This window comes from Astyanax mexicanus, chromosome 22 (assembly GCF_023375975.1).
Source record: "Astyanax mexicanus isolate ESR-SI-001 chromosome 22, AstMex3_surface, whole genome shotgun sequence".
In the NCBI taxonomy this organism is placed as follows: domain Eukaryota; kingdom Metazoa; phylum Chordata; class Actinopteri; order Characiformes; family Acestrorhamphidae; genus Astyanax; species Astyanax mexicanus.
In genome coordinates, this window is record NC_064429.1 from 8,877,017 (window position 1) to 8,892,017 (window position 15,001).

The 15,001-nt window shown below is 36.2% G+C and overlaps 1 protein-coding gene across 2 annotated transcripts in view; it reads left to right on the top strand.

Annotated features, from left to right (window-relative positions):
- Window positions 1-7,635, top strand: part of wscd2 (WSC domain containing 2) — a 117,488-nt gene extending 109,853 nt beyond the window's left edge. For both annotated transcript variants that reach the window (XM_049470212.1, XM_022666243.2), the window contains one exon: window positions 5,785-7,635. In XM_049470212.1, coding sequence (XP_049326169.1) covers window positions 5,785-6,137 — 353 coding nt within the window. In that variant the 3' untranslated portion in view covers window positions 6,138-7,635. The remainder of the gene's footprint in view (window positions 1-5,784) is intronic.
- Window positions 7,636-15,001: the final 7,366 nt, after the last annotated feature.

The following is a 15,001-nucleotide window of genomic DNA, read 5'->3' on the forward strand; positions in this document are numbered from 1 at the left end:
ATTTTTTTTATTTTTAGAGATCAGATCATTCTGATCTCTTTGTACATTAGTGCAGTCTAATGTTATATTATAGACAATATCAGTAAATGTGTTCAGTGGCATGAAAAGTTAATTGTAAGTGAATTGTTTTTGCTTTTATGTCATATTTATTTTTTTCCTTTATTAAAGGGAAAAAAATATCCAAAACCAATCTAGCCCTGTGTGAAAAAGAGTTTTCCTCTAAATCCTTAAATAACTTGGTTGTTCTACACTCTTGGCGGCAACAACTGCAATCAATCAAGCTTTACTGATACCTGATAACCAGTCTTTCACATCTTAAACCACCAGTTTAAGATAATCTACAGCATCTTAATCTTAAAGTTGTTCTGGGTTCTTTTGGATCTTTCCTCCTGGACGAGTTGTTCATGCCCTTTTGGAGTAATTTCGGGTTGGTCGGCCGGTCACTCCTGGGAAGGTTCACCAGTGCTCCATCATGTTTTCTTTATTAGTAAATAATAATAGCTCTTATAACTATACCTCATATAATACCTATAAATAGCAAAATCAGAGAAACTGAATCAGAAACTGAAGTGCTCTCTTATTTTTTTCCAGAGCTGTAAATATAGTTAATTTTTACATTTTTTGTTCAGGATGGTTCAGGAGTTTTTTAGACTACAGGGCGCTACCGGGTGAGCCCTAAATGAATGTGTGTGTTCATATAAAGCATTTAAACACAATTGTAGCTTATAAAAGTTCAAAAGGTTTCATCATTTTAAAACTGAAACTGTTCTAATTTCTGCATACATCATTTTTAAAGCTTTTAAATTGATTTGTCTTTCTAATAATCCTAAATACCATTCACTCAAAGGTTCCCAGAGGTCATGCCGACCTCAGCTTCACCTCCACCAACAAATTGATGAAGATGATTACTCCATTACGCACTGAGGAAATGTGCACATTGCTAACAGTAGTAAGAGGGGATTGAAGTAAAAGGGGATGTTTAAACTGTCGCATGCCACTGTGGGTCGCATATGGATGTGAAGTCTTATCTTTTGTGAAAAATGATTGTCATCTTAAATAATTAATAATAATAATATACATTTTATTTGTAATGCACTTTACATTTCAAATAAATCTCAAAGTGCTTCAAAGGCACTTAAAAGGCAATAAAATCAGAAGCAAATATTTAGGAACAAGTGAATATAGTAAATATAATCAAGAGGAAGATGGATGAAAAGCCATCAAACCACCAAACTGAACTGCTTGAATTTTTGCACCAGGAGTAAAGCAGCATAAAGTTATCCAAAAGCAGTGTGTAAGACTGGTGGAGGAGAACATGATGCCAAGATGCATGAAAAAAATTGTGATTAAAAACTAAACCAGGGTTATTCCACCAAATATTGATTTGTGAACTCTTAATACTCTTCATGAATATGAACCTTTTATTTTTTTTTGTGCATTATTTGACATCTGATGTCTCTGCATCTTTTTTTTGTTATATTTTTAAACAATTAATAATAATAATAATAATAATAATAATATTAATAATAATATACATTTTATTTGTAATGCACTTTACATTTCAAAGAAATCCCTAAGTGCTACAGCGTAAAAGGCAATAAAATCAGAAGCAAATATTTAGAAACAAGTAGAAAAAACAACAAAATTACACACGTCAGCAGAGATATAGCCAATTTTTATGTAATATTTATGTATTAGTTACAGGCTGTTATTTCAGGTATATCGGTCAGAAAATCTGCTTAGTTTTAAGTTTCAGGTGAAAACTGTTCTAATAAAAGGGAGCTGGGGCTGCATGTCAACACTTACCGACAGTCACAGATAAGCAGGATAAATGCTGAACAAAAAAAAAAGCACAGAATTGAAACAGCTTCCACAGTTACACTCACACACACACACACACACACACACCAATAACTTAAAAAGTGCAGAAAAAGAAGCTTATTAAAAAACTACTGTTTACATCCCATAACACTAGCTTTAGCTTCAGCTCTGAGCGCCGCCATTACTGTACTGATAATGATATAGACATATATATACATAGGTAGACTCTGCATAGTGTAGCAATCGGCACCAGGAAGCAGACTATGTGGAGTCTGTGTATATATATATATATATTTTCCTTTAAAATCACAGATTGTTATCCAGATGCTTTTATATTTTAAAAAATAGCCTTTTTAATAATAAAGCAATATATATTTTTTTATTATTATTATTGTGCAAAATCTCTCTATAGATGCATAAACTCAATTAACCCACACATGTGAGACACCAATCACTGGTTCCCTTTCTGCTAAAAAGACTTGTTTCTTCTATGTAAGTGTCAGAAAGAAAGAATGACTTCCACTATTACCTCACACCTGTATTTCTGATGATGAAAAGCGAGTTTCAGTCTAGTTCTCACACTGGAGTTGTGTAAGGTGTAATGTTTGTAAGAGTACCAGTTTAAGTAACTGCTCCTTTCTTCTTCTGTTCTGAAGACATTCTGTAAAGAAAACTTCTCGTAATGCTGTTTATTAAGCTGCCCTATTTTCCTGTTTCTACTTTTTATTTTATTTTTTATTTTTTTCAATCAATTAAAAAAAAAATTATCTGATTTATCACAACAATATTCTGTGATTAACTGCGAATAAACAGACTTATTCTTCTTAAGACGCAAAGTTTTTTAGTGGGTATTTAAATATAAATAAAAGAATGAGTGTAAGATATTGTAAAATTCTAATATATTTATATTAAATTAGTGGTGTCTAAAATTAAAATACTAGTATGTACTACTATATATTTGAGAGGAGATAAAAAGCCGTAAGGTGAGGCGCTAGAATAGAGAATATAGAATGCACGATAAATTGAATAGAGGAAACTTTTATTTTACTTTTTTTTTTTACTTTTTTTTAAACATCAAAGCTTGGTTGTAACTTTTTTTTTTCTGGTTTAGAACTTTAGAATTAGCTGAGTATAAAAGAGCGTTTTCACACCTGTAGTTTTTGTAGGTTCCTGTGATCCGGATCAGTTGATGAGTTCGCTTATTTGAAGCGTTTTCTCCCTTTGTTTGGTGTGGTTTCACACAGGCATTAAAAACCTAAACACAACAAAATGCGCTCCAATAAACCATGCGAGCACATCGTCTACTCTGATTGGTCAGTGTGTATATCTGTATATTTGTGCAGTGTGAAGCTGCTTTAACATAGAATAATGAAAATTTGCCGCAGTGCTTTAAAAACACAGTGTTTTTAATGAGATGTGCAGCTCAGAGTAACACAGCTGTGAGCAGTGAACGCAGCACATACTGTGCTTTTAGTGTGTCAACAGCATGGAGCAGCAGAGACAGCTTTTGTTCATTTGTTAATGTTTTACCAAAGAGAAAAGCTCTGGAATATAATCAAAAGGGAGATGGATGATCACAAGCCATCAAACCACCAAACTGAACTGCTTGAATTTGATTCAAAAGCAGTGTGTAAGACTGGTGGAGGAGAACATGATGCCAAGATGCATGAAAAAAAGAACTGTGATTAAAAACCAGGGATATTCCACCAAATTTTTATTTCTGAACTCTTAAAACTTTATGAATATGAATTCGATTTTTTTCTTTGCATTATTTGAGGTCTGAAAGCTCTGCATCTTTTTTATTATTCCAGCCATTTCTCATTTTCTGCAATAAATGCTCTAAATGACAATAATTTTATTTGGAATTTGGTAGAAATGTTGTCTGTAGTTTATAGAACAAAACAACAATGTTCATTTTACTCAAATATAAACCTATAAATAGCAAAATCAGAGAAACTGATTCAGAAACTGAAGAGGTCTATTCGTTTTTTTTTTTCAGAAGTTGGGGTCAAACTTGATGGCATAATTAACAACAAACTAAAAAATGATTCAGATTCAAATGAAACGCATGTGTTAACGCTTTAACCTTGAAAGCCCTGATTTAAATATGTTTTTCTAAGAAAACTGTTATGAGCAGAAGCTAGTTGAGGTGTTTGTTGATGGCTAGTAGAGAATAAACGTGCTTTTGTGTTGAGAATAGAGAGATATGCTGTTGCAGTGTGATGGTGTGAAAAGTCACAGCTCTGCCTGAATGCAGACACTTACGGTATTAGCACAGAACGGCGGAATTACCCTGTACACGATGCCTTAGAAGCCCTTTTACACATAAAGTACTGTGCAAAGTTCATCTAACGGCTGTTAGCTAAAAAACATCACATTCAAACACTGTAAAAAACAACAGAAATGATATGTTTAACTCATATAATAGCATATACATGAGATTAATTCATTATCCACTATAAATTATTCAGTGTTTACTATGATTTATTTAGGGCAGTATAGGGTAGAATAGAATAATATGAGAGAGTGTTTGAAGCGTATGATAATATAGGGAGTATAGGGTAGTATGGGGTGGTATAGGGAGTGCAGGGTAGTATAGAGAGCATAGGGAGTGTAAGGTATTATAGAGAATATAGGGAGTGTAGGGTAGTATAGGGTGGTATAGGAAGTGGAGGGTATTATAGAGAGTATATGGAGTGTAGGAAAGTATTGAGAGTAACCTGTACAAGAGTCCTATAAGAGTCTATAGGGAGTCCTATAGAAGAGTTAAGGGAGTGTAAGGTAGTATAGAAATCATAGAACGTGTTAGGTAGTATAGAGAGTATAGGGAGTGTAGGTTAGTATAGAGTGGTATAGGGAGTGGAGGGTATTATAGAGAGTATAGGGAGTGTAGGAAAGTATAGAGAGTAACCTATATGAGAGGTTAGTATAGAGTGGTATAGGCAGTTTAGGGTATTATAGTAAGTATCCTATACGAGAGTCCTTAAAAAGACTTTAGGGAGTGTAGGGTAGTTTAGGCTGGGATAGGAAGTGTATGGTAGTATAAGGCAGTATAGGAACTATAGGGTAATATAGAGAGTATAGTGAGTGTAGGGTAGTATAGAGAGTATAGGGATTGTAGGAAAGTATAGAGAGTATTAAAAGAGTATTATACGAGAGTCCTAGAAGAGAGTATAGGGTGTTCTATAGGAGAGTAAAGGGGGTGTAGGGTAGTATAGAAAGCAAAGGGAATGTACAGTATTATAGAGAGTATAGGAAGTGTAAGGTAGTATAGGGAATGTAGAGTATTATAGAGAGTATAGGGAATGTAGGGTAGTATAGAGAGTATAGGGATTGTAAGGTAGTATAGGGAATGTAGAGTATTATAGAGAGTATAGGGAATGTAGGGTAGTATAGAGAGTATAGGGATTGTAAGGTAGTATAGGGAATGTAGAGTATTATAGAGAGTATAGGGAATGTAGGGTAGTATAGAGAGTATAGGAAGTGTAAGGTAGTATAGGGAATGTAGAGTATTATAGAGAGTATAGGGAATGTAGGGTAGTATAGAGAGTATAGGGATTGTAAGGTAGTATAGGGAATGTAGAGTATTATAGAGAGTATAGGGAATGTAGGGTAGTATAGAGAGTATAGGAAGTGTAAGGTAGTATAGGGAATGTAGAGTATTATAGAGAGTATAGGGAATGTAGGGTAGTATAGGGTGGTATAGGGGGTAAAAAGTAGTATAGGATAGTATAGAGTAACATGAGTATGTGGTAGTATTATTGAGTTTATAGGTATCCACTATGATTTTTGCACAATATACTTCATCATTTATTCAGTAAATAAAATAAACGTCTTTAGTTTAGCTTTGCTTTTGGGCATTAATGGAAGTGTTCAAACCAAGGAACACATCTGACTCTCTGCTCTTCCTCTCCTCCTCTTCCTCTCCTCCTCCTCTCTTCCTCTCCTCCTCCTCTTCCTCAGAGTGGCCGGAGTTTGTGAGGAACTACGCTCCGTGGTGGGCGTCCCACACGCTGGACTGGCTGAGGTTTGGTAAGCGAGTGCACGTGGTGCACTTTGAGGAGCTGAAGCGGGAGCTGTTCCCGCAGCTGAAGAACATGGTGCTGTTCCTGGGTCTGGAGGTGTCTGAGGACCGGCTGCTGTGCGTCGTGGGGCAGAAGGACGGCAACTTCAAGCGCTCTGGCCTCCGCAAGCTGGAGTACGACCCGTACACCCCCGAAATGAGGGACACCATCGACGGCCTCATACGGACCGTAGACGTCGCGCTCAGACGAAGGAACCTGTCGGGGGTTCCTGAAGACTACAGGCCCAGATGATACTGTCTCTCGTTGACTCATCCCTGTTTTATTAGATATCTAGATATCTTACGTTATCTGGCTTACTTTCAAAACCTGATTTCACCAGTGCAGTGTGTTGAGATTTACCAGCGCCTCTCAGAATACAGGTACTGTACAGGGGTTGAACAATGAAACTGAAACACTTCGACATTTTAGTGTGGGAGATTTAGTTTCATGGCTAAATTGGAGCAGCCTGGTGGCCAATCTTCATTAATTGCACATTGCACCAGTAAGAGCAGAGTGTGAAGGTTCAATTAGCAGGGTAAGAGCACAGTTTTACTCAAAATATTGTACACAATGCACACAACATTATGGGAGACATACCAGAGTTCAAAAGTTCAGAGGACAAATTGTTGGTGCACGTCTTGCTGGAGCATCTGTGACCAAGACAGCAAGTCTTTGTGATGCATCAAGAGCCACGGTATCCAGGGTAATGTCAGCATACCACCAAGAAGGACCAACCACATCCAACAGGATTAACTGTGGACGCTGTAAGAGGAAGCTGTCTGAAAGGGATGTTCGGGTGCTAACCCGGATTGTATCCAAAAAACATAAAACCACGGCTGATCAAATCACGGCAGAATTCAATGTGCACCTCAACTCTCCTGTTTCCACCAGAACTGTCCGTCACCACAATCAATTATTGTGATCTAAAACCAGGTGTTTCAGTTTCATTGTCCAACCCCTGTATTTGGTACCATCTTTCGCTCGTTTCGCACTTCGCTTGCCTCTGTTGTTTTGCTTTTGTTCGTTTGTTCTCGCTTTTTGTTGATAACTTGTTTACTGGTGAAATGCCCTGACTCAGTTTGCGTCTTTATTTTTAAAGAAAAAGAGGACCTACAGGGTCTTGAAGGAACCAGCTCTTCTGCTTTTTAGACTTCCTTTGCTTTCTCGTTTCCAGCGTTTTGTTCCTCGTCAGATCTTTTATACACAGAAACAGAAAAATGGACAGTCTGTAATGGAAACATCATGTACCGACTAAAGGAAGACAATCGTGTGCGACTCTGCGGTCAACATGGTGTTTGGAATTGAAGCACTTTCAATGTGTTAACCTCTGTGTGTGTGTGTGTGTATGTGTGTGTGTGTGTGTGTGTGTGTTAACCAATAAGAGAAAGCTGAGGACATGCACCCGTCTGTTTCACTGTTTTCTGGGTAGAAAAAACAGAAACAGCCCCCATGAAACCCACACAGATTGTTCTAGATAGAAGAAGAAGTTCTATTAGAGCTGGATCCATTTTACCAGTGGAGGTTTTTTAATAATCTTTCCCCACCTTCCCTAATTTCCAAATTATAGCTCAAAAGCTCAAAAAATTCATACTGGATTTAAATTAGTATTAAAATAATGCTTTTGGTATGTAAAAAACACACTGCAGACACTACAGAGTAAAACAGAATAAATATCACTTTAGAGTTTTACTGTCCAACTGATAAAAATGAGCAGAGAGCTGATAATGATAATGATTCATACTGGATATGGATATCAATAACTGTAAAAGTTATTACTGCAATGACTGCAACAAATAAGCACACCACGGATTTATACTGGATTACTGAAAAACATTAAACGTATTGCAGATTCATACTGGGTAGAAATTAGTAGTCTAGATATTATTGCTATTATTGGATTAACGGACTAGCAACTATACACACGGCAAAGTACACATCAAATTCATACTGGATGGAAATCACTTTACAAGAGAACCGGTTAGCCCTAAAAATCAACACTGCAGATTCATACTGGATTCATATTGCCCTGCAATTATAGTCAGATGGTAAAACAATACACACAAAATTATTATAGACACAATGTAAGACCCAAACAGACTTCTAATTCATACTGGAAATGCTTGAAAATCCCTCCACAAGTATTAATATCAGAAATCAACACAGTGGATTTTAATCGATAAATGATCACTGTCAGACTGAAAAAATCGAACACAGCAGATTCACACTGGATTAAAATCACTCGACAATTAATACTGACAGACAGTAACACATAAACGATCAGCAGATTCATACTGGGTAGAAATGAGTAGTCTAAAAAGTATTGCTGTTAGAGGGATATAATGAAAAGAGCAGATTCATTCTGGATATCACTCTGCAACTAGCATTAGCTATACGCACTGCAGATTCATACTGGCTGGATATAATTTTACAATTATTACTGACCGTCAAACAGCTTTACACTCTGCTGATTCATACTGGATGGATATAACTTTTTTTGTCGGGCTGTAACAGCCACAGAGATTATAGTGCCACAATAATAAGTAATAATCTAATAAAAAAAATGTGAACAGCCGATTCATAGTGGATTGTATTGTCTAGTTATTAGACAAATGGTAAAAACATCACATACTACAGATTCATACTGGATAATAATAATCGCCACAATGTTAAAAGTACAAACACAACAGATTCATAGTGGATGAAAATGACTTTACAAGTATTACTTTCAGAACAAACGAAAATCAACACAGCAGATTCATACTGGATTAAACTTATTCTGCAGTTATTAAATAGTAAAAACAGCACAGACTACAGATTCATACTGGATTAAACTTAATCTGCTGTTATTAGAGAGTAAAAACAGCACAGACTACAGATTCATACTGGGTTAAACCTAATCTGCAGTTATTAGAGAGTAAAAACAGCACAGACTACAGATTCATACTGGGTTAAACTTAATCTGCAGTTATTAGACAGTAAAAACAGCACAGACTACAGATTCATACTGGGTTAAACTTAATCTGCATTTCTTAGAGAGTAAAAACATCACAGACTACAGATTCATACTGGATTAAAATTATTCTGCAGTTATTAGACAGTAAAAACATCACAGACTACAGATTCATACTGGATTAAATTTATTCTGCAGTTATTAGAGAGTAAAAATACTACAGGCTACAGATTCATACTAGATTAAACTTATTCTGCAGTAATTAGACAGTAAAAACATCACAGACTACAGATTCATACTGGATTTGGACTTCAGATCTGAGTCGCAATAAAGGAACTGCAGGAACAACCCAGGTAAAATGGATTCATCTTAAAGAATAAAGCATTTTAGAAGTCAAAATATTTTTTCATACAAATTAATTCATTAATTAGATTAATTTTGGGGTTTAGCCCACAGTCCCCACATCCCTGTCTTAGAATACTCTTAATGCAAACCATCAGCTTCTTCTTTTACACTCAAACACATGTAATCTGATCTGATTTCTTCAAAGTTTAAACCAAGACCAACAAACATCCACCACAGAGACTGATCTAATCACACTAAACATAGAGATGAACAGTGATTTAAACTCATTAAGTGCAGTTTAACTGGGTTTTACAGCTGTTTTTGCCAAGTTTTTGGCCAGTCTGTTCTGTAAAAAGTGAAAAACTGACTTTCTTATGTTTTACAGCACGAAGAAGCTAATTGTGAATACGCTGTTTTTTTATAGTAAGAGAGCAAAGAAAGGTATAGATAAATAATAGGAGTTTATATTCTGTATAAGAAAAAAAATATATATATATAAGAACCTTTATAAGAATACAAATGCTGCTGATACCATAGAACTCTACCACACTTTCTTTTTCTTTTCTTTTTTTCGCTTCACTTTTTTTTGTTTGGTTTGTTTCTTGAATAAACTGGATTCACATTGTTGGAGACCAGTGTAAACGGACCGGTTTGAAAGCAGAATCTGGAATTGAACTTTCAGCCTCTTTCCAGTTCAGTGGAGTGACTCACTGACTGGAAACTCAAGCCCAAAGATCAGCACGTCAACCTCGTTCCCCCACAGATTACAAAAGACTGCCCACGCCTCCAGACACGTGGACAAGACACTGTGAACCAGCCTAGACCAGTGGTAAATGATTTAATTGATTATAATAGATTATTGATTATTTTTATTTAAAGTACACTGGTGGAGCCAATGTTCAATGCTGAAATCTACTTTATATTATATATACAGGGGTTGGACAATGCAACTGAAACACCTGTCTTCATTTTAGTGTGGGAGGTTTCATCATGACTAAATTGGAGCAGCCTGGTGTTCAATCTTCATTAATTTCATATTGCACCAGTAAGAGCGTGAAGAGTGTGAAGGTTCAATTAGCAGGGTAAGAGCACAGTTCTACTCTAAATATTGAACACAATGCACACTATAACATTATGGGTGACATACCAGAGTTCAAAAGAGGACAAATTGTTGGTGCACGTCTTGCTGGAGCATCTGTGACCAAGACAGGAAGTCTTTGTGATGCATCAAGAGCCATGGTATCCAGGGTAATGTCAGCATACCACCAAGAAGGACCAACCACATCCAACAGGATTAACTGTGGACGCTGTAAGAGGAAGCTGTCTGAAAGGGATGTTCGGGTGCTAACCCGGATTGTATCCAAAAAAAACATAAAACCACGGCTGATCAAATCACGGCAGAATTCAATGTGCACCTCAACTCTCCTGTTTCTTTCACCAGAACTGTCCGTCACCACAATAAATTATTGTGGTCTAAAGCCAGGTGTTTCAGTTTCATTGTCCAACCCCTGTATGTATATATATATATATGCTGTATTCAACTTGCTTTCCATGTTATGTCATTATTTGGGTAACTGTGTGATATCTAAACCAAGCCTTTGAGGGGAAATGGAACCATATTTTCGTTTTATTTGACCAGAAAACTGTAATATAAGTAATATACTAATAGAAAACTCTATTAGTCCAAGGCTTAGTCTAAAAAGCTTGTTTAATTAAAGGCTGTTAAGTCTGAAGCCCAGTTTTAGTGGAGATAGCTGAGACTGTTTTTCAAACAGCTGAAGCCTTTTTATCAAATGTCTGAGGAAAAACTTCTTTGATTTTATTATTTTTTATTTTTATTTTTTTGCAGAACTACAAAGTTAGGAGAGCATTTAAACTACAGGTGCATCAAAAAAAATCTCAATATCATTAAAAAAAGGTTCCTTTATTTCAGTAAATCAGTTGAAAATGTGAAACTCATATATGATAAAGATGTATTACACACAGAGTGATCAATTTTAAGCATTTATTTTATTTCTTTTAATCAGTGTCTCAGAAAATTTGAATATTATACAAGACCCTTTTGGTACTTTTGGTAACTGCAGTGTGGGCAGTGTGCCAAGTCCTGCTGGAAAATGAAATCCACATCTCCATAAAAGTTGTCATCAGCAGAGAGAAGCTGTAAGATTTTGTGGGAAAACAAAACTGCACTGACTTTAGACTTGATAATAAAACACAGTGGATCAACACCAGCAGATGACAGACATGACTCTCCAAACCACCAAATCACTGATCATCAGTACATTTTACATTTCATTTAAAGTAAATCAAGGGAGCAGAGTCTGGAGGAAGAGTGGAGAGACACACAGTCCAAACTGCTCGAGGTCTAGTGTGAAGTTTCCACCAATCAGTGATGGTTTAGAGAGACATGTCCATCATCTGCTGGTGTTGATCCCCTGTGTTTTATAACTGCTTTATGGCAGGAGTTCAGCAGAGTTTGTGAACAAACCTGGTTAATCATTTCTTCTTCACTTATCAGATCACTTTAAGTTGTTTATTTTATTGGATTTAATTGGACATGGATTTATATCAACTGAGTTTAGTCAAATTGTAATCAACAAACTAATACAATTTGAAATGATGGTGCTTTATAAGTCTTTATAGGCATGTCAGTTCACTCATCATCCATCTGTGCAATGATCAGGCAGTTACAATTTTCCAGCCTCCTTTCTGTTTGATTGAGGAGAGACCAAAATGATGGAAACCAAACATCAGATTACCATTTTAGAAACATATTTTAAATAACTGATAACAGTTTGTAATGTTTGGCTCAATAATGAACGTAAAACTAGACATAAAACGTTTCAGCTCTGAATGGCTGCTGCGCCTGCGCAGATCTCCACAGCAATTGGGGACGTAACTATCAGCGCTGTCTTTCCCAGTCCCCAGTCCACCTTGTCCACTCTGTCCTACCATGGTAGGCGAAGTGGCTTTTCAAAATTGCCCTCTAGGTTGTATTTTGCAGCCTGTGTGCTGGCCTGGCACCCTTTTCAGGGAGGTAATTGCTGTTTTGCGTCCAATAAATGCATGAAGGTTTCCACTAGACTCACAGCTAACCCACTAACTACAGTCATATGAAAAAGTTTGGGCACCCCTATTAATCTTAATCATTTTTAGTTGTAAATATTTGGGTGTTTGCAACAGCCATTTCAGTTTGATATATCTAATAACTGATGGACACAGTAATATTTCAGGATTGAAATGAGGTTTATTGTACTAACAGAAAATGTGCAATATGCATTAAACCAAAATTTGACCGGTGCAAAAGTATGGGCACCCTTATCATTTTATTGATTTGAATACTCCTAACTACTTTTTACTGACTTACTGAAGCACAAAATTGGTTTGGTAACCTCATTGAGCTTTGAACTTCATAGCCAGGTGTATCCAATCATGAGAAAAGGTATTTAAGGTGGCCAATTGCAAGTTGTTCTCCTATTTGAATCTCCTCTGAAAAACTATATTAACTTAAAACTCAATATATTGACTCACATTTTACAATGTTAAACCACAAGAAACCGGGCCCACCTTATCCAATGTATTCCATCTTGAACCCTAAGGCACAGCATTAAGCCAATTTATGATTTTATTATATATGTTTTATATATTTTTTCACAACAATATTAGAAACTCCTGCTTAAAAAACATTCAGCTAAAAATTACATGCACCTCCAGTGTATCCAGTGTGTTAGATTTGGTACAAAACCTTGTATCTTTATGTATCCCTTTTTTTCTTAGTAAACACCCAGAATAAAGTGTGAACAAGAATATAATCTATTTCCATAAACTTGCATTAAAAAATAATAATAATAAGACTGTTGCTGTTTAACATCTCCTGTTAAAATTATTGCTCTGGTTTTGTTTTTATTTCATTTCTTTTAATTATGCTTTTTGAGCTTGTGCACACACATATATATATTTTTGTATTTAGTTTAGTTTAGTACTGTATTTGTAAGTGGAGAGATGAGCAGAGAGATAAGAGGTTTTGCTTCTATTTTTTGACACAGACTGCAGATCAGTAATTTAGTAATTAGATGCAGAACTGAAGCAGGAAGTGAGGGTGAGTCTGAATGTATTTTGTATGGGATGAATGTAATGGATGATGAAGGAAATGCTATAAGCTGTGAGATTTTTGTTTGTCGTTTCACTGTACAGCATGTTACCATGGATTATTATGGACATGAAGAGGAGATTTCAGTTCGTTTTTCCCCCTATAAATGAAGAAATACAGTATATGTGACATTTTTATACTTGCCCGAATTAAGCTCAGGATGTCCCTGTTAATAAAATAAATAAAATAATTCCAAAAAACATTTTATTCTTTCTTTTTTTTCTTTCTTCTTTAACATTTATATCAAAATTATGTGTTATCATGAAATTACAGTGGGAAAAAGTGGAACAATTACACAGGTAATCTCACTCCTCCCAACAGGAAACTATAGACTATTCAATAGTACAGTTTTACCTACTAAACATATCCTTTCACTCTAATTTTATATTTAAAATTAATACGATCTGGCTTTGGGTACTTTATTATGAAGTCCAAAATGGCGAATTGCATGTAGGCTAGTGACTAACTGGCAAAGCTAGCTGTTTTCTCTAAGCTTTGCAATGACATGATTCATTATTTTTTATTTTACACATTATTTCCACCTGAATAAAAAAAAGAGGCATACATAATCAACTTATTCGCTGGTTCGAATCCCGATCATGTAGTTTGATATCATTTATATCATAAAATACAATGATAGCGGCGCCGCTTTGACTGGTGTTCTGTGCTTCCCTAGTGTTTTATTTTAGGTCTCTGTAAAATGCAGAATCAACCGGAGATCCTATTTAAACCTACAGTTACTTACACAAGATTGCTAACGCTAAGTAGCTGCTGTAAACAGAAGCTGTAATCTCTGCCTGTGGGCGGATCTGAGTTGAGGAGGGCGGGGCCATGTAGTCACTGGTTGACGTAGACACCCTAACGTCTCTCTGATCAACTTGTTTTTCTGAGGATTTTCTTTTTAACTGGCAACGCTAGCTGTTTTCTCTAAGCTTTGCACTGACATGATTCATTTTTTATTATTTTACACATTATTTCCACCTGAATAAAAAAAGGCATACATAACCAACTTCCAACAATTCGCTGGTTCGAATCCCGAATCACATTCATGTAGTTTGATATCATTTATATCATAAAATATGATGATAGCGGCGCCGCTTTGACTGGTGTTCTGTCGAGTTAAGTTGCCTTGTCAAACCGTGCTTCCCTAGTGTTTATTTTAGGTCTCGGTAAAATGCAGAATCAACCGGAGATCCGATTTAAACCTACAGTTACTAACACAAGATAGCTAACGTTAAGTAGCTGCTGTAAACAGAAGCTGTAAACAGAAGCTGGAGGCTCCGCCTGTGGGCGGATCTGAGTTGAGGAGGGCGGGGCCATGCAGTCACTGGTTGATGTAGACACCCTAACATCTCTCTGATCAACTCGATCAACTGTCTGAGGTTTTATGTTTTTTGGATACAATCCGGGTTAGCACCCGAACATCCCTTTCAGACAGCTTCCTCTTACAGCATCCACAGTTAATCCTGTTGGATGTGGTTGGTCCTTCTTGGTGGTATGCTGACATTACCCTGGATACCGTGGCTCTTGATGCATTGCAAAGTCTTGGTGTCTTGGTCACAGATGCGCCAGCAAGACGTGGACCAACAATTTGTCCTCTTTTGAACTCTGGTATGTCACCCATAATGTTGTGTGCATTGTAATATTTAGAGTAAAACTGTGCTCTTACGC